Here is a 20775-nt window from a genome sequence, read left to right as displayed (position 1 = left end):
TTTTTTTTTTTTTTTTACACAGAGATCACCACTTATCAAGGCCCGGAAGCCACTCAGGGATAAGGGTTATTGCAAGTACATTACGTTAGTGAGGAGATTTGATGAAGTGTTTACTTAAGGGGGCGGTTCATTAGGAATTTGTTAACATTAGACTTGAAGACATCCAAGTTGTAGTCCGGAGGGAAGCAGGCAGACGGAACAGAGTTCCACAGGCGTGCAGTTCTAAGAAAGAAGCTTTGTTCATGAAATCCGCGTTTTGATTTAGGCACAGATATAGAGTGGGGGAAATTTTTCACAGTGGATTCAGCTAGACTGGTGTTTTTCGTGAAAGATTGGCGAGGGGGGACCAGGGATTGGAGTTCAGACGAGCACCTGCCATGAAAATAACGATAAAACAAGGATAGGCTTGCAACGTCTCTTCTGTGGGAGAGGGGTTGCAGGGTAGAGAAAAGGGCATCCCCCACTAAACCACGAAGTCTATTTTGTACTCTGTCAAGGCATGATAGGCTGTTTTTGGCAGCTCCTGCCCAGATATGGCAACAGTATTCCATCCTTGGCCGTACTTGGCTTTTATATAGATAGAGAATTGCATCAGTAGTGAGATATCTTCTGGAGCGGTAGAAGGATCCCACCATCTTTCCAGCGACCTTGGCAACAGACTTGATGTACGTGTTCCATTTCAGATCAGGAGTAAAGGTCAAACCCAGAAGCTTGTCAAAACACGGGGCCTCACCCAAACGAGAGCCATCCATCACAATTGATGCCAGCTGGGGATCAGAGCGTTGATGATGTAAGGATAGGAGTTTGGTTTTGGATGCATTAAAGGTAACTAGCCACATCTTCCCCCACTGAACCACGCGCTCGAGATCAGAGGAGAGAGAATCAGAGAGAACTTTGTCATTTACAGCCTTTGATGTGTTGCCATAGATGGTCATGTCATCAGCATAGATGTCAACGAATGATTTAAGTATGTGTTTAGGGAGGTCATTGATGTAGATCAGGAAGAGAGTTGGGCCCAGGATTGACCCCTGAGGGACTCCAGCATTTATATTGCAGGCCTCCGATTTTTGACCATCTACCACTACTCTTATGAGCCTATCGGAGAGAAATGATTTAATGATTGAGAAAACATTTCCAGTTATACCGTAGCTGGAAATCTTGTGAAGTAGACCCTTATGCCATACTTTGTCGAAGGCCTTTCGATATTCGGCATTCGATATTCGACATTTTGCAGATGATCCAATTTCAATTTTCTTATCACTTTGCTTTTGCTGAGAATGGAGCATCTTACCGGATGCCAAACATTCTCTTGTTATTTCAGAAAGCACAACCGAGGGATCTGTTTAGAATTCTAACCACCCCTTTATAGGTTAATGTTTGAATCTCTCTTGGACTTGATTCACTGGTTTTATTCGCCAGGTAGTTTTTTTTTTTTAATACTTATTCATGGGCTTGGTTGCTCCTATAATTAAAATGATGGAGATTTTCCTAAGATTTCAGTTTCTTTTCACGCCGTACATAAGACCTTGGTATATATATATATATATATATATATATATATATATATATATATATATATATATATATATATATACCAATATATATATATATAAGGATACTCTAGAAATTTCGTTCTAAACTGTTTAAACTTAAACAAATTTCATGTTATATTGCTGAAAAGAAACATCGTCTGTAAACTTTGATGCCATTATAAAATTTGAAAATACTTTAAATCTTAAAAAAAATTACATCAGACCCTCAGATCCATACAGTGCTATACCTATATATAACGCTTGATACTGTATCATTCTGGGGGCTCAGCTCATCCCCAGGCAGCTTTGTTGTATCACAGATCTTGAGTGTGGCTAGACAAGCAAACACCTCGAGCCGTGATCGAAGTTTGATCGTTTAGTTAATTGTCGTAAGTAAAGGAAATCTCCACGTTTATATAAACACTGTCAGCTGCCAAACAGCGCTTCATTTGTTTTCATGAAGAATTTTGTATTTTCGTTTATAACATTTGGCAATTTCATTTACCATACTTCTTAACTTGAAACGATTGGACGTATGCAGCCATTTTCCGACACTGTTTCACTATAGCACAGTACTTCAATGTGGCTAGATAGGCAAGTGCCTCAAGCTGAAATCGAAACTCGACCCTCTTACCTATTTTTCTTAATTTAAATTTATTTTATTTAAATTATTTTTCTTCGATTATTATTATTTATTTTTTAATACTGATTTATTATTTGAATATTTCTTAATATTTATCTTTATATTGATATCTTATTTTATTACTTTGTTTCCAATTTTTAAATATTTGATATATATTTTTTAAAACTTAATCGTTTTAATATTGATCTTTATTCTATAATTAGTCTCTCTTTCCTTCAGCGAAACAGTAATTAGCTAATTTCAAAATAGATTTAATATTTTCTTTTCATTGCATTTATTTTAAAATTATTTTTTTAACTGAAGGGATAAAGCAATTTTTGTTTGAGGTTATATTTAGTGGTATGCAAATGAAGGATAAAAGGATGGAGATCTTGAATGTGTACTTTTTGTACTCTTTTTAAACTAGAGAGTTAAAAGGGAAAGTAACTATTTTTTTCTTACTTTAGACAAAAATTATAGCTTAAAATTAAAGAGTGAAAAATTAGATCGGCTTCATGAAAGAAATGTGGCGCGATAATGTTTTACAAAAATCAATCCCTCTGGCCGCTTATTAAAATCTTTTAAAAGTTCTTATTTTTATCAACATTAGGGAAGCCCTCCTCGGCCCAGTATTAATTGAAAAAGACGTATATATTTTCGTCACTTTTTATTATTCCGTTGTTATTCTGTTGATTTTCTCAAAATTGGTTCATTAGTTTTATTCATGAAATCACTTCTCTACATTAAAACTAGCAGGGCTACCTGGCATCACCTGGGAGTTCTAATTTTCGTAAGTTGTTTCTGAGAAAAAAAAAATGTAAATAAAATTAAACAATCTGCTTAATATTGTAATTTGAAATGTCAAAGTTCATTTTGGGACAGCACCAAAGGAAAAATACAGGGTGACCCCAAAAAAACAAAAGCTAAATGGAGGCCATCTAGAACATATGCTGTAGAACGGAGAAAAAAGGCCAAAGACCCTTATGTTTTGATGTGATGTTTTGAATATAATAAACTAGTTATGACTAAAGTTTCATTTCATTCGGACAAAACACTAAGAAACGGGGCCTAATTAGAGTTGGGGCCCGGTTTTTTTTGGTCACCCTGTAATTATGCCTCTGGTGCGAATTGAACTTACAAACTCTGGCTGTGATTGACTTGTAGAGGATACGACATCATTACATAAAAAAATTGTCCAAGTCTATTCATGTGAAGTAATTATTATTGACAACTTTTTAAGACAACCAAAAATAAGACTTGACAAATAAATGAGAGTTCAAAGTGTTCAAGAGGTGTTGTTGAGTGAAAGAGTTGATTTCGTGGAAGGAGAAAATTTAGCAGATATGTTAATTTCGATTGGCACGTGTATATTTAGGTGTATATAAATGAGATCGGCATGAAGATGTATGCGTATATGTGACTGTATACTAACTTGTGTGTGAGCATGTTTGATTAACAGTGTGTACATAGCTGGTCTTGTGCTTGATCCGTGAAAGTCTCCCTTGTTGAGGTTAGTTTTTTTTGTTTTTTTTTTAAAGACTTTTGAGTATTAGAGCAAAATACTGGAACAAAGAGAAAGAAAGGTGTGTGTTAGGGTTTTTATGGTGTGCACATGTTTTTGGCATTGAATATTTCTTCCACTTTCATTGGTTGAAAGAATCTGCATTGGTTCAGCTTAAATCAAATCGAGAGTCAATATATAAAAGCAACATTCACTACCGATGCTACTTCGAACAGACTGATAGTGTAAGTTGCAAAATTATGATGCTTTTAAATGCATAAACAAGACCATCATTTATTTTCTTCTCCATCCTATTTTCATCTCTTCTTTTACAATCATACTCTACACAATGTTTCAAGAAAACTTCAAATATTCTGTCTTTACTTTTTCTTATACTTTTTTTGTAACTCATTGTCATATCATCGTTATATAGATCAACAATGAACTGTTTTGATAAATATATAATATTTTGACTTTACTTCACTCACGGAGTCGAGCAGCAGCAGGAGTTACTTTATCAGGCATTATATATGGAAGTGAAACCTGGCAAGTGAGAATTGAAAATATGCGTTACTTAGAAAGAAATGATATGAGGATGATCCAATGGATGTGTAATGTGAGTCTTCTTGGACCAATAGATGGAGAACTGTTGAGTTAGGAGGGTTAGTTCATAGGGAAAGGTGCAAAGAAAAGATGGGACAAAATGATAAGGTGAACGTGAGTGATAGATGGATAAATAAAGACTTGTCCAGAGATAGGTTAGTTTGAAAGTGAATTTCTAAAAAGCCTTATGCCAATATGTAAAACAGACATTAAAACCGATGGTGATAAGATAGCCTTGTTGTTCTTTTCAACAATCTGTTTTCTATATTTATTATAACCCTCCGAGTTTTCATTTTATAAATGACTAATACCTAGCGTTGCCCTGATGGACTATGCTAAGGATATTGAGCACTTTCATCAATACCCCCGCAACAATTTAAAAAATTAAAGAACGGAATCGCTCAAAAAAAGAAGTATGTGCCAACTTCCCACCAAATATTTTGGTAGAAGGGATACGAAGAGAAGCATTTTTGTTACCCCTGTGTGGAACCCCCTCTAAAAAAGATAATAAATGAATCAAAACAACTTTACTTATAGTGAGTGCCCATGCGACCGCAAAAAAAAAAAAAAAATAGCTGCAATAGGCAGGCTCGAATTTGAAACACGAAAGAGGAAAAGGGTAAAAAGCTAATGCACTTGCTGTCAAGGTTACGACTTATGAAGTCATGACTTTTCAAAACTTGCAAAAATCTTGATGCAAAAAGTGACCCCCCACCATTACAAGAAATGGTCCATTTGATCACCACAGAATTAATTTTTTTCCTAATTTTCAGATATTATGCATCCAAGGGATCCGTCTTCCACATGGTACTTATTTTGACCAGATCCAATGCAACTGATGAAAATTTTTAGTAGACATACAGACACACACACATAAATCGACATTTGAGATTTATATTATACTAGCAGGGGTACCCGGCGTTGCCGGGGTGTTTGTAGGTGTGTATGATGTTAAATAAAAAAGAAACCGGGGAGGGAGGAGGGGGTAGGATCGAACCCGAAGCCCTGAGGCAAAGTTTGGAAAAAAAATCAGCCAGCCAGAATGAGTTACTGAAAGATGTTTGAATCTATTTAAGTAAGAACCAAATTGACAGGTGCGCGCACGGAAGTCGTCGAGCATTACGACGACGATGATGACGATGTAGCAAATGAGGTCAATGACCAGGTTTGTTTGTTATAAGCGAAGTAAAAAAAGAAAACATAAAAACGAACGTTAAAACTTAAGCGGGGGGGGGGTAATCAAAACATCGAAAAAAAACTAACGTAAGGCAAACGAAAAAAGAAAACAGAAAAACGAACACGTGAAAAATGGCTTAAATAAGCCTGTTTCGATATTAAAATTTAAAATATCGGTGTGTACCCGAGTGTTTTGGGGGGGTGGATAAGCGAAGTAAATAAAAAACAGAAAAACGAACGTTACGTGAAAAATGGCTTAAATAACACTGGTTCAATATTTAAATTTAAAAAAAAAAAAAAAAAAAAAAAAAGAATACCTCACACCATGATTCGAACCCAAAACGTTTAGATAATGAACCAACACGCTAATCAACTGAACTAACGTGACGTACATGAAATTTAATGAGTTTTTCAACTATTTAAAGAAAATCAGGTCATAACGTCATCTGACGCATGCGTAGAACCGGTCGTCGTCACGAAAGGACCGTTTTTGTTTACCCCCCCCCCCTGTCGAAAATTGTCGATTTCAGAGTGAAAAAATGAACGTTTTTGGCCAATTTTTCGATATTTTTCGAGCGAAAGGTGGAGTTTCAATATGATACCGAGTTTGTGAATTTACGTTCTGTCTGTCGAAAGTTTTTAGCAGACACACAAACACATACAAACATTTTCGCTTTTATATATATGTATAGATACTAACAGGTCACCCGACATTGCCCGGTCGTAAAATACGCTTAAATATGATATTTTTTATTAATGCAGATTTCGTATTTATTATTATATTATATTGGACCCAATATATAGTAATGATTTAAGAAAATGACTCGTGCACCTGCACCACCGCCAAGAATCCAAACCAAAACGTTTAGCTTATGATTTATTTTTTCTTCTGCTGTTAATGCCTGAGCTATGAAGACATGTTTGCTGCAAGGCTAAAAATTAAAACATGAACCAATAGTTATTACGTTATGCATGCATATTCGTAATGCTGTCGTTTGACTTTCACCTGGCAAATTTCATTTTTTTTTTTTTTTTTTAAATTTTCACACTTTTGTACCGATTTTACCGAGCTGAAACCCAAATATAAAGTTTCGCATGGGTTCAAATACCATATATATGAAGTTACATGTCTGTAGTTAAAAAACTGACGGAGGAGTTTGGTAGGCAAAATTTGTTAAACAAAAATATATATAGAAAGAGTTTGCTGTTTATTATAACCTTTTTACACAAATATTACACAAGTATAAATCATGTAGAATATCTGCATGAATATAATTACACGTAATAGTTAACTAAAGATGTTCATCCCATTAAAAAACCGAAAAAACTAATAAGGAATTAAAATGAATGTTCAAAGACTAGGCAAATTTGCTTGACCTTTTACTAGTGAATGCAATTCCACGACCCATTTATAAGAAAGTTGTATTTTCTTTTTAAATAAATAGAAAAAAGGGTTTTTAATATGAATATCAAAACACAAAAAAAGAAACAAATTTATCAGAGTATAGATATATATTAGTAATTTAATCTCTGCTGAAGATACTGGTGATTTGATTTGTTTATATAAAGTGATTAATCAATTTTGCTTGTTTCATTTTATTAATGTTTAATCTCTATGCTTTATCAACAGGCTTTTAAAACCTAAATCTTTGTTTTTATCTTTTCAGGTAGCGGGTATTTTGTAGTGACTCCTGATACTTACCGTGTGCCAATTGGTGACAAGTCTGGTTCCTTCACTGTGCCATGGTCACCATACAAGCCACTGTATATACCAATGATCCCCACTCCAAAAACACAGGTGCGGTCGATATCATGTCAGACATCGAGCAGTGCTCAGGATGGTAAGAAGAGCTCCAGCAAGACAAAGCCTCAACGTAGCCAGAGTGTGCGGGCCTCCCGCAACCGTTATCGGAAATCCACTGGCGAGCATATCAGGCGGAGTGCATCCCTAAAATTTAAGTCCGATAAAACACTGGGTTCCACCAAAGATATCAACCTCAAAAGTAGCAATCTGAATCAAGATAAAAATAAAGGTAAGAGCAAAAGCAAGCTGGGTCAGGGTTCAATCTGATTTTGATGTATTTCTCTCTTGTTAATTGTTTCTTAATTTGTTTCCGGTCGATTTTCTCTTGCACATTTCGTATCTCATTGTTCTGCCCTCCCTCTCTCGCATTGATCTCTTTTTTTTACTCATTCTGATCGCCCTCCTACTCTTGCCCTCATTATCACTATTTCACATCTTTCTCTTTCTAAATCTTATTTCTTTTCTCTATCATCTTCCCCTTTCCTTCTTCTCTCCTTCCTATACTTCATCTTCTCTCCAATCTCATGCTTTTTTCTCTCATCTCATTCCTTTCTCTAAATCATATTAGCTGGCTCTTTCTTTCTCTCTCATTCTTATTGTCTCTCTTTCTCTCTCTCATTCTTATTGTCTCTCTTTCTCTCTCTCATTTTTATTGCCTCTCTTTCTTTACCATTCTTATTGTCACTGCCTCATTACTTCCTTTGAGTTTGTGTGTATACACACACACACACATATATATATATATATATATATATATATATATATATATATATATATACTAGCAGGACCCGTTAACCAGCGTTGCTCAGTGGAAGCATGACAGATCCCGAACAGAATCGTAAAGGACCCCCTTCGAAAACAAATTAAAATACAGTTGTTGTTGGTGGCCACTGCAATCCCTGGAAAATAGCAGACACTGGCGGCCCATGCTCAAATGTAATAATCTGGCTTCCACTGTCGAGCATTTTTTTCCAGTGGCAGCTAGTGGAAGCCAATGTCTGTGATTGTCAGCACTGTTGGTTACTGGCAATTTAGTGTTGGTTTGAGGCGATAACCTGCATGTACTATCAGATTATAAATAAAGCTTTTATTAACACTTTAGATTGAGCGAAAACAGGGGCAGATAACTGCCTTCTACCGATGACAGTATCTTTCAAGTCCTGCAGTGTTTTTCTTCTCGGATATTTTTCTAAAAGCAGCTCTAGCACATCTAAACAATAAAATACTTCACAGGAAGTAATAGTGTTAAGAAAACAAATATATAACAAATAATTTAGTCGCCAACAGGATTTAAAAAATGAAAAAACAAAAAAACAAATGTAGCATCATTAAAGTCTTGATAATCTCTCCATAGTCGAAAATTAAATATTCTTACCCGTAAAAGAAAATTGTGGTTTTAGCGGCGTTTTGAGGGGCGGGGTAGAGGGGTGTCTGTATTTTGTGCATATTTACATTCCGAGAGTGTTCTGCCCGAGAAAGGAAAGAGTTTTGTTTGATTACATTGTATGTTAAGTTCCGTGTGCGCAAGGAAAGAGTTACCAGTGCGTCTTAAAATTACAATAATTCTGAAACCTTTTGTTAAAGCTCACCATAGCAAAATTTTAATGTAAAAAAAAATTAATATCACTTAGTAATTCATTAAAATGGTTAACTATTTTCCAAAAATATACAAAATGCATTCCAGCTGATGTAATTTAATAAGTTTTTTTGGGATGAATAATTAAATTTCCTTTTTATACACAAATGACAAAAAGGTGCCCCTGGATTGGGATAAAAAATAAATTACATTAACCTCTTAGTAAATTAATGTTTGTAATGAATTTATTTCTTCCAAATATTATTTTTATTTCAAGAAATAGATTGGAAATGGCTGACATGTTTCATAAAAATATGAAATGCATTATAGTGTGATGAATGTCTTAATGAAATCATGTATTTTTGTGAAATTTGCGCATGAACATTTATTGTGAAAAATGTAAAACCCAAAATTTTATAAGCTTAGATGATAGCATAATAGCCGCTATTTTTTGTGTATGTATAGTTTGAGTTTTGTGCAGAAGCACTGATATGAATGTTAAATATGAAGTATAGTGGCAACAGATAGGTTATGTTGCTATAGCAACGATAAGGATTGCGAGGACTAGTGCTGCACAACATGTCTAGATTTTACAAGCTTAGTTGCCATATCGACTGAGTTTCAATCTATGTCTGTCTCTGCAAAACGTGTGCAACGAGTACTCGTCTAACTACAACAACTGTTAACAATTTCCCTCATTCTCTATCTGTGCCTATTGCTACATGAGAAAGAAATTCTAGAGAAAAGAAAGATGTGACCTCTGAACTCTTTCAGATGAGGAATTGAAATAATCTTTCTATTTCAAACGAAAAAGCTGATAGAACATACGCATTTCATATTTACTCGCCTCCACATAAGGGCATACATAGGCATAAGGTTGTTTTATTTTATGTGGAGAAAAATCCATCTCCCCCAAAAAGAGGCCTCTCGATTGGGATAAAAATAAAAAATTGCCTCAGTTTAGAAGGATTTTTCCTTCACTGAGGACATAAAAAATAAGTTGTAGTATCAGAGCAAATACTACACTTTGCTCCCAGCCAGAAGGCTATGCACAGTCATTGCTTTCCTTTCAGATCTACTTTTAAATGTCTCAAACAGAAAAAAAAACATTGTATCTAATATTACACTAAAGGTGAGTTCCTATTTACAATGCCTCCCCATGGGACAGAGTTAGACATGGAGAAAAGGAACAAAAATAAAAATTGTCTTGAGTTAATCAACGTTTGTTTCGCTAAAGCTGTTTTTCCTATATTTTTTAATTGCACAAAATACATGTTAGAATATTTGTCAGTTTTCAGATTGAGTTATGTTTGAAAAAACTTCCATCTCAATTGTTTTAACTAGACGTAATTCGTAAATAAAAAAAGTGATCCATCTCTTACTGTTTCTGTCTATCATTCTCACCCTCTCTTACTGTCTGTTCTCTGACCTCCCCCCCCCACGTTCTTATTTTATATGGTATTTATCATCCTGTCTTCCGTCACTCTCTCTTTCTATGTTTATTAACTATCAAAGGTAACAAAAGAATAAAATGAACGCAATAGTCCATTGTAAACAAAGCAGAATATTACTAAAATTTGTAATATTATTTCACTCGTCTCTGTAGGATGCTACCAGATCAGGCAGTCTGAAGGTATTGGTTTCCTGACTTAAATACACCAAACTTTGATGTTATTGTTTTTTTTTTTTTTGTTTTTTTGTAAAACTCAATTATGTTCTGCAAAGTAAAAAACAAACACAATATCCTCTACAAAACAGGCAAACCAAATACCATGAATAAATATTTAAAGATATAAAGAATTTGAAACATAAAAACTTATGTCAAAATGATTGAACATTAAATGGGTTGATATACCGTAAAACAAAACAACCAAACTGAACACGATGATTAAATATTTGAAGATACAAACAACTTGAAGCATAGGAATTATTTTTCAAAATGACTGGATTTTACATTAAATAACTTGAAATGGATTGATATTAATATGATATAAAACAAAATAACCAATCGCCTCTGTAGAGATAAAAAGACTAAGATAAAGTGAGCTGGAAGAGACTAATTTTGGATTTTATTTTTAACATTTGACTGGTTTTGCAAACTCACTTTTTTCTGATTCAAGCAATCTTACCCGAGCTTAATAGGTGATCTAACGAGTCAGATTTTCCTCTAATATACTTAAAATAGAGTGAGCAAAAAGTGACTAATTTTTTATAACGTTTTTACTAGTTTTCAAATGTTGGTATGAAAATGTATGGTAAATGTATGAAAATGTATGGTAAATGTGTGAGAACGATCCTCAAAAGCAATAGAAACGCAAGACTTATTTTCTGACAAAATCTGCAAATTGTTCACAAGAATCTGCACTGGGTATTTTGTGAGAAAATATTCATTTTATTCTGGAAATAACTATTTTCTCACGCAACTCTTTATTTTCTATTTATATAAAACTAGCAGGGCTACCCGGCGTTGCCCGGAGGCAAGGATAACAAAATAGAAAAAGTTTTCCTTTTAAAATTATTCTTTCTAACCCCCCATCTCCACCCCCGATTGCCTCCCTTCTCTATCTCTCACAACTAGTTTAATATAAAAGAATAGGCAAGATGACTTACCGTTTAAATTTAGTTTGTGCTGTTTTTGAAACGACTATCACAGTAAGAATGAAAAAAGGTAATAAAAAGTAAAAAACTCTTAATGCATTGTGATGCTAAAAAAATGGATATTACAGTAATTTTTTTTTTCACCATCACCAGATCAAAGAAACACTGAATCTGATAAAATAAACTATTACCTTAAATTAAATGGAAAGTTCAGTTTGAAATTCTGTAGATAGAAAAAGGACAAAGTTTATTTCTAACATTTATAATAACTTTATTAAGCCATCTTCGTTAACATGTGATAAAAGAGGATTTTCAGTAGAAGAGAATATGTGTAGGAGTCTGGACGAAGGAAAATGTTTGAAAGTTTGTGCGTTGGATAAATATCTTGTATGTAGGAAACGTTTAATAGTTCATATGTGAATGTTCTTCAAAGAGAGTTCAAAGTACAAATGTACGTATGTTAAATGCAGGTGAAGTTCATGTGTGTTCGCATGTTTGTGCATATTACACATGTAATGATGTAAGTTCACACGTACACAGGTGTTGTCATGTTGGATTTGGAAGTCTTTTTGCCGACACTATTAGCCACTGCTAAAAGTGGGAAGTTTTCAGGCCAAGAGAGAAGTTTTTTTTATTGATTCGAGCAACATGGATGAATAAACAGCGAGAGGTTTCTTGCAACCAAAGAGAGGAGGAATAATAGTGAGCACTCCCTTTTATAAATTCTGCGACCTTGTATGGTGTCATCGGGTATTGCAGCTACTCTTCTTCCTGGATCAGATTCATCTAAAGTTTTACATAGTTGTTTCTTGATCGTATGGGATGATGTACAATAGTAGATAAAAAGGCAGAGAAATTGTTTCTGATTGGGCTAATTAAAATTGCAGTTAAATGTTTGCTCCAATTAGCGCCAAGCTTAGAAGTCAAACAGATATTCAAGCCATCATTAATGATGGATTGTTGCAGCTTCTGTTGTTGTTTGTTTATAGTACTACTGCTACACGTATGTCTCCGAGTTCAACATAAAAATATGTTTGATAAAATATATCTGCAAAGGATTGGGGGTTACATCAGACACAATATTTGTTAAAATAACAACCAAGATTGTAAGTTTTTTGCATGTGTATTTGTGTATGTGTAATTATAAATACATGTGTCCCGGCATTGCCCAAGAAAGTAAATACTCAAGAAATTCCATACACAACGTTGAACTATTGAATTATTTGTCCGGCACAAACACAGACCCCACACTGTTAATGCAAAACAGAAACACAAAAAGTATAGTCTTGAAGCATCAAGATTCTGGAGTAACACAACTGGACAGTCAGATATCAACTTTAATTTTATCCAGCGGTTGTTCATTGATAGCATGTATCATGCCGATTTTAGGAGTTAGAATTGTCCTCCATTTACTCTAAAGTTCTATGAGTGATGAATCAATTACTGCAATACCTGGAGTAATATGCAATCTATCCACAACTGGTTGTTGCATCTTTTCCATCATTTTTATAAGCAGGGAGGCATTATTGAGATGTACATACATGTTTGTAGATAATGTAACAGTCTTTATGTACTTCCACAAATATGACAATGCAAATATTAAGCTGTTTAGCAGGACTTCCATGTGGAAGAATAAGAAGTTTTTATCGGAAGTCACTGGATAATAAAAGTGTGATTCCACCTATGACAACATCACATCTCTTGCAATGTTTTATCTGGAACTTCAAATGCTTTTTATATGCAATTGTACACTCATCCTATATGATCACGAAACAATTATGTAAAACTTTAGATAAATCTAATCCTTGTTCTATTTGGCAAAACTAATCAGAATCTTTTGTTAAGGAGTATGGCAATTTAAATGTTGACTGAACTGTTCTACCATCAGGAAAAAGAGTAGCTGCAGTACCTGATGACACCATAGATATTTTGTCGTCTGACCTAACTTTTGCAAGAATTCGTTTACTAACAAATATCTTTCTTGTACCTCCGGGTGCATCAAGAAATATAAGGCCACTTTGCTGATCTTCTACAATATTAACTACAGTACGAAAAGCATGAATTTGCTTCTCTTCATAAGCATCCATAAATACATCTCTTCAGCTTTCTGTGACTCTGTACAAGCCTCAGATGGTGGTCTGAGAAATACTTCTCTAACATATCACCTTGCAAAAATGTTGAGGTGAAATCAAGGGTCTCAACCTGCCAATTCTTAATAGAGGCTGTTAACATTACGAGACGCATAGCTTCATGGCTACATCTTGGAGAGTCTGTTTTTAGGTTTAGTGAATTTTCTTGTGAATTGTTGTCCTTAACTTTCTCTGTTATCACCCATCTTGTTCATATGCATCTTTGACTTATGTTAGGGACACATTCATAAACTTCATGAGTTTTCATGTTTTTCATTTCTTTCTCCTTTGCATCAATCACATCTTTTACTTGTTCTTGTTCAGTTGTGAGGAAAACATGTTCTTCATGATTTCCTTCTGTTACATGGGGAAGTTTTCGCTACTTATAAACTTTGTCCCAATTGATACACACTGGACATTCATTTTCTGCAGCTGCTTCTATATTCTGCCAATGGCCATAATTTCCAGTTGATTTTGGTTGTGTACTCATAATCTTTCCTTTTTTTCACTCATTACTGTCAATAATTTTACATTCCCCTATTTTCCCTTTACTCGGCTTTGTAGTATAGTTTTTCAGTTCCTCCCTGTTAGTATTGGAATTTTCATCATGTTGATCTTCAACTTCCTCTTCCAAGACTTCATTCATCTCATTTAAGGGAATTGTATTTTCTTTATTCCTTGGTCTTCCAAGGTCTTTGTTCACGTGTGACATGGATACATCTTGTAAAATGTTCCTCCATGTCGAATCAATACACATCAGCCCTCTTTACCCCAAAATTTAAACAAACTGAACATGGATCACAGACATTCTTAATAAGAGCCAGAAAGTCCTTATAACCTGCTCTACTGTATCTCACCAATGATACCAATTTCTCTTTTGATGTACTTTCTCAGCTTTTGTTCTTTTCTCCATTCTTGAGCATTTTTTTTAAAGTGTTGGTGACTTTTCAGCTTGCAAAAGCATATTTGTCAATGGAAGACTATAATGTTCAGAAGTTGTTTTTGCAATTTTATAAATCTGCCTAAAATCTTACAACTGTCACTTTTAAAATCTAGTATCGTGTCAGCAGTTTTCATTGATTTATGACGTAGTAATAAGAGTAAATCATTTTTGACAATGTCAGCCTCTATGTGTGAACTGACACTTTTTATGCCTGTAGTTACCGGAAATTTAACTGCTTTAATTGCCTTTACCTCCTCTCCGCCACTAAAACAAAATGTCCTGTTGGATTTAAGTCTTCCCTAACCGATTACCTCGGTCATTTAATGTATAAAAAAATTCACTAAACCAAAGTTCTCCAGTAACAGTTCAAGAACGGGCAGAATCCAACACTGCCATACACAGTATCTCTTTTACAAGATTGGACTTTTTTATTTTGGAATCATTTATCAATGTTCGATAACAAGACTCGGAATTAATGAGAGGTGTACATGGTTTGAATCTACAACAGTGTTAATATTTCTAGGACTAAAACCAGTACAGTCTCTGGAAAAATGCCTAATAGAACCACATTTAAAGCAACGCATTGTCCTTCCTTGTTTGTCCATTGGATTTGTTTTTTTTTCTCAATAGAATTTTTGTTCCTTTTTACTTCCATTCCAATTGAAATTTAGTTTCAATTTCTTCCTTGATAGCAGGAACTGCTTTGCATTCCAATGAAGAAATATGAGAAAACACTTTTTTAAAGTATCTTTCATTGCTGCATAAGTTGGACTTCCACGTGTTGTCATCGCTAATTTTTCATTTTCTTATTAAATACATTTGTTACATTTAAAACAAAAAATGCTTAGACTCCTTCCGGCAGAGAAATTCTGTATTTATGTAATTTCTGGTATAAGAATTCATAACGTACCAAAAAGTCGTTTATGTTTATTCCAGCAACTCTTTTGTAAAAGTAAAATTCCTTGAATGACATGTATGCCACCGTGTTTTCATCCCTTAAATATATCTCGTTCAATTTTTCCATCATTATTTTTAATCCATCAGTTTGGCCAATATCTGTGATGTCTAAGTGTCGAACGCATTCTTATGTTTTGTGGCAATGACAAAAATACTGCCAGGCCCTATTTTTCCTTAGGCAATTTTAAAATAACTTTATTGGTTATCTTTATTAGAAACAATAAGAAAACGAGTTAGTCGTGCAAAAAGTTTCTGTGTAGAGACGTTGATGATTATACAGATCCATTGAAAGAGAGAAGTGTTCATGTGTGTTTGTGTCTAAAGTAGTTGTGGAAATGTGTGTCACGAAAGATTAGAGAAAAGAAAGCTTGTGTGTGTACCGCATTGAAGTTCATATGTGGCGATAGCCATGTTGGCTTGTTTGTATTCTCGTCTTAGTTGAACCCTGAGCCAAAAGGCCAGGTGAGTTCTGTTGAATCTCAAGAGAAGTTGGAGCGACAGGTCTGTTCCACATTGGGTTGTTGTCAGTCCAAGATTTTGGAAGAAAGAGATGCTTTCAAATGGAATAAAAATTGGTGGCATTACTTTTGGAACATCCTTTTTTTTGTGTGTGTGTGTGTGTGTGTGTATATATATATATATATATATTGCTACACTATAATTCTTGAGGGGATGTATAATTACAAAAATATTTTTCGTCCTATTTTAAACCTTCCTTTTTATTCATTTATTTTTCTTTTCTTTTATCCAGGTGAAAAAACTACGTTGTTTGGCAAGTTATTCGGCCGCTATAAAAAGAAAGCCTCCCCCAGCAAGGAGGTTGAGTATGCAACGTTTTCCGCTCAGTTTCCTCCCCCAGAGTGGCAATGGTATCAACAGCAATTGGAGAAACAACGCCGAACAGAGAAGTGGATTAGCGAACAGCAGGTGACGAAATCCAACACGTGGCACTACCTGTATACTGTACACGACCCCAACGCCACTCTCAGTAAAGATAACCCTGCAGGTGTGCCTGTCAAGATAAAGTCTGCCACTCTTCCACCGGTTGTCAGTCTTCCACCACTCAGTTCTGAGCAAGCTTATCCAGATCAGCCAGGCCTGAAGGAAACCCCTCAACACAGTTCAAAACATGCGAAAGATCATGACATGCAGGGTTTAACCAATCGGTGGTCGGTTATTGATGATTCTCCTTGCTATGAGACCCTGCCAAATGAGACACCATCAAAACATCGGAGTCAACATACATCATGCCTTGATGGCCAGGCTAATGAATCCTCAAAACACCGCAGCAGTCAGCATAAATGCTTGAAAAAGAATAGCAGTAAAACCAATTCCCCTCGGACGACCCATTCAGCGCATGCGTGTACGGAACATGCACAAGAAGTCGTATTGAAAGTGAATAAACAACGCAAGAAGGTTGAACGTTATGCCTGCTGCGATGATTACACTGGGAATGATATCAGCATCGAGTATAAGGGTAAACTTCCAAATAAATACTCAATGTATGCCTTCTCACGTGATTCTGGCGTGAACTGCATCGGTTTAAATGTTGAGGACCTGAAGGTTAATCTATCGCAGAATGTGTCGTCCAAACACGATGTGGAACCGGTGCGCATATCAAAAAGACTGCATCGAGTGTACAGAAAACGGTCAGCTCACAAGCATCGACATCACTCCAAGAAAGGCGTACGGAATAGTCTGTATGACAGCAATGAAAACTGTGCTGTCGATATCCCCACTGCGAAAATTGCTGAGGAATTTCCCGAAGCGTGTTCTTACTTGGAATCGAGCACACTCTTTGAACATAACCATCATCACCATCATCATCATCACCATACAAGTACTAGCTGTCCCGTCTGTGGCAAGGAGGTAGGTGTCGCTGGTAATAGTACTCAACAACCCCGGGTAGGCCCAGGTGAGAGCAGCGAGCAGAGTTTCAACACGGTTGTTCCGAATGCGACTCACGAATGCCCTGTTGAAAATCTTGTGCATGAGACTCGAGAACTGAATCTGAGGGAGAGTTCTAGGAGCCACGAGCCGACACCCGATAGTACAGGACAACACCGTCGACAGAAGAAACGTCATAGTGTGCATGCAGCAAACCGTTCAGCCTCCGCTGAAAACACACGCGATGGCTGGCAGGTCACTGCAGGTGATCCACATGAGTCTCCCCTGTTGAACAACCAACAAATGCCTGCACACAAATCAGACAATTCTCATGGGACACCACGCCCCAGATCTTATGCTGCCCGCAATTCTCAGGGTAATAACTCCAAAGATAATGATGGGACACCTCGCCAGTCAAACTCCCGTGGTCGTTACAATGATGATTTTCAAGTTGTTGGAGTTGTATAAGCTTTTCAACCATTTAGATTTTCAACACGCAGATTTTGTCTTTCCAATGAAATGTAACGGGACATTATGTATGAATCAGTGACATATACCATGTGACCCCCTCCCCCACCACCACACACCAAAAAAAAAATATACCACTCATGGAATCGGTAATCAAATTCACTATCCCATCAACAATCCAACCATATTTGCTACAAATAAACTTTAGTCTGTGTCTGGCTTGTCCACCAAGTTTCAATCATAAATGTCCAATAGTCTTTGTTTTGTCCACATTTAAACATGTAAAGCCCATTCAGGATGACACCTTCTACTGATGAGATGATTACAGAAGTGTCCCCCCACAACTATTCCAATGAATTATTTGAAATGTGGGAAATTGTAATCTACCAGAAGATTATTTGCAAAAGCCACTACATCAAGTGAACTGCATAGGTTGCAATAGGAAAACCTGAGAACATTGGTTCATTTGAAGATGAGAATGAACATTCAGTCATGATCAATACTGAAAGTTGCTTGATGCTTGCTAAGTTTTGGAAAGATGAAAAGATGAAGGTGATAAATAGTGGTTTCTATAGGATGGAGGAACCCCCCACAATTGTTGGAATGGCTGTAGGGACACTTTAGTAATCGTCTCATCAGTAGGAAGCGGGATTCTGAATGGGCTTCACACTCACTTGACCTTAACCTCCCAGATTTTTGCCTGTAATGTTATCTTAAACTTAATGTTGGTCAAAATTATCATGAAGAGAGCTAACATACAACAATATTTGTACCAAATATAGTTGGATTGCGAAAGGGATGGTGAATCTTATTGAGCATTCTATGGGTGACATTTTTCAGTGAGGTCATCCTATACTCTCATAAATATTGGCTTTGAATGAAAGATTCGACAGTTCATAAACAGTGAATAAAACAATAATACATTCAAAACGTGGTTAAAAAAATAATTTCACAAACGATATATTTTCACATATTTTACATAAATTGGCTAAGGCCATTCATCACACTATTCCTTGCAAAAGCTCTCATTGACCAAAACATCAGTTATATGAGCCAATAAAGAACTTTAAAAAATTTGAACATTTTGTTTTATTTATTTATTTATTTAAAAATACCAGTTCTTGGACAAGTAAAATTACCCCCCCCCCCAATAAAACAAACAAGTGTTAAACCACTTTTATGTACTTTTACAAAGATTAAAATCAAGATGTAATGGTATTAAACCTTATGTCTAGAATCCTTTGTTTTATTTTGATTATAAGCCATTAAATGATTTTGCTTTTAGAAAATGTCTAAAATTTAGAGCTTAAGTTTAAGAAGTCTTAAAAAGGATTTGAAATTCAAGGAATCTTGCTTAATTGGTATCAAATGTTTATGAATCACATCCAATGGAAATTTGAAATGTTTAAATTTTAAACAAGATGTTGCGGCCACATTGTTTTTTAGAACCTTTTAAAATACTCCAAAGCAACTGTAATTTTGGGAACATTTATTAATTAACATCTATTTTGTTGGCATGTGTTGGACGGCTTGTAAAAATTGATTACGTTTTTATCTTTCTTTTAATGGAATCAGCTGAGAACTGGGGGGGGGCGGTAATATATTTGGATGATGAGGCTACTGAAATTGTCCAGAATTTTGTTACCTTAAAGATACCATTAGATCACAAGGGGTAATTAGTGTTAATGTGATTGCAAGAGTAGATCGAGTAAGTTCAGGAATTGTTTTTATTAACCGGAACTGCAAAAAGGTATATCATGCCTATGTATGGTGCAGTGTGATGATGTATAGAAGTGAAACGTAGTGAATTAGAGTTGAGGATATGTATTGCAAGGACAGAAATAATGAGAATGATATAATGTGAACCTTAAAGACAGATTTACATCTGTTGACCTCAGAGGAATATTAAATCTGTACAATATAAAGAGATGTGTAGAGGACAGGGGACTTTATTTTTTTACAAGGAGTCACTTGTAGATAAAGGTTAATGAGTGTAAGGTGGTCACTGAGGTGACAGCTTAGTGATCGATGGGAGTGGAAGCTGGGTAGAATTTGATTATTTAAGGGGGGGTGGAGACATCAAAAACTTGTTTACATTGGACTTGAAGATGACCATGTTGCAGTCAGCTGGAAAGCATGCCAGTGGACTGAGTTCTATAGGCGAGCAGTTTTAGGGAAGAAGCTTTGTTCATGGAATCTACGTTCAGATAGAGAGTAGAAGAAATTGTTGCTTGTGGTTGTTGCTAGACGAGTGTTTTTGTGAAAGTTTGGCGTGGGGGGGGGAATAGATTGAAGCTCATGTGAGCACTTACCATGGAAATAATAATAAAGAAGAGAAAGGCTTGCAATGTAAATTCTGTGAGAAAGAGGTTGTAGGGAGAAAAGAATATTACTTACCAGGCTTTGAAGCCAGTTCTGAACTCTGTCAAGGCAGGATAGGCTACTCTAAGTAGCCTCTGTCCAGATGTGGCCTGAGAATACTTGGATTAATAGGTGCAAAGCAGTTGATGTAAGAGGGGTGAGGCAATGAAAATATGGAAGGAAGTGATTAAGATGCATTTGAGAAAAAGAAGGACGGAAAACCTAGCTAGAAATAATTTCTAAAGCCATCCAACCCATCATCATATGACTCCAAGGTTAAACTCAATATGGTGGTGATGATGATGATGATAACACGGCAAATGAACGAAATTGTATATTTATAAATGAAAAGCCACAAACATTCCAAACTTTTTATTATCTTAGATGTAACACACGTTTTTCAAGTGCTTTTATAACACTCAAGCCGTAGTCCTTGTGATAATCTGTATATATATATATATATATGTGTGTGTGTGTGTGTGTGTATTTAGGAAGCGTTCTTTCATTTAAGCAAACACTGTAAAATATAACACAATTTTCCGTTTGATTATACCTTTAATTATTTTATCAATTGTTTTCATGATTTTTTGGGTCAAAATAAAAAAAATGAATGCATGT

At 35.4% G+C, this 20775-nt stretch overlaps 1 protein-coding gene across 3 annotated transcripts in view; it reads left to right on the top strand.

Moving 5' to 3' along the window:
- The window catches only part of LOC145266453 (uncharacterized), a 435170-nt gene extending 416294 nt beyond the window's left edge, over positions 1-18876 (top strand). For all 3 annotated transcript variants that reach the window (XM_080122131.1, XM_080122130.1, XM_080122132.1), the window contains 2 exons: positions 7102-7467; positions 16193-18876. In XM_080122131.1, coding sequence (XP_079978257.1) covers positions 7102-7467; positions 16193-17796 — 1970 coding nt within the window. In that variant the 3' untranslated portion in view covers positions 17797-18876. The remainder of the gene's footprint in view (positions 1-7101; positions 7468-16192) is intronic.
- Positions 18877-20775: the final 1899 nt, after the last annotated feature.

The sequence above is a fragment of the Euprymna scolopes genome, chromosome 41, assembly GCF_053919585.1.
Source record: "Euprymna scolopes isolate OS-2025 chromosome 41, ASM5391958v1, whole genome shotgun sequence".
In the NCBI taxonomy this organism is placed as follows: domain Eukaryota; kingdom Metazoa; phylum Mollusca; class Cephalopoda; order Sepiida; family Sepiolidae; genus Euprymna; species Euprymna scolopes.
The sequence above is the reverse complement of the archived record's forward strand: the minus strand, read 5'-3'. Positions and strand labels throughout refer to the sequence as shown.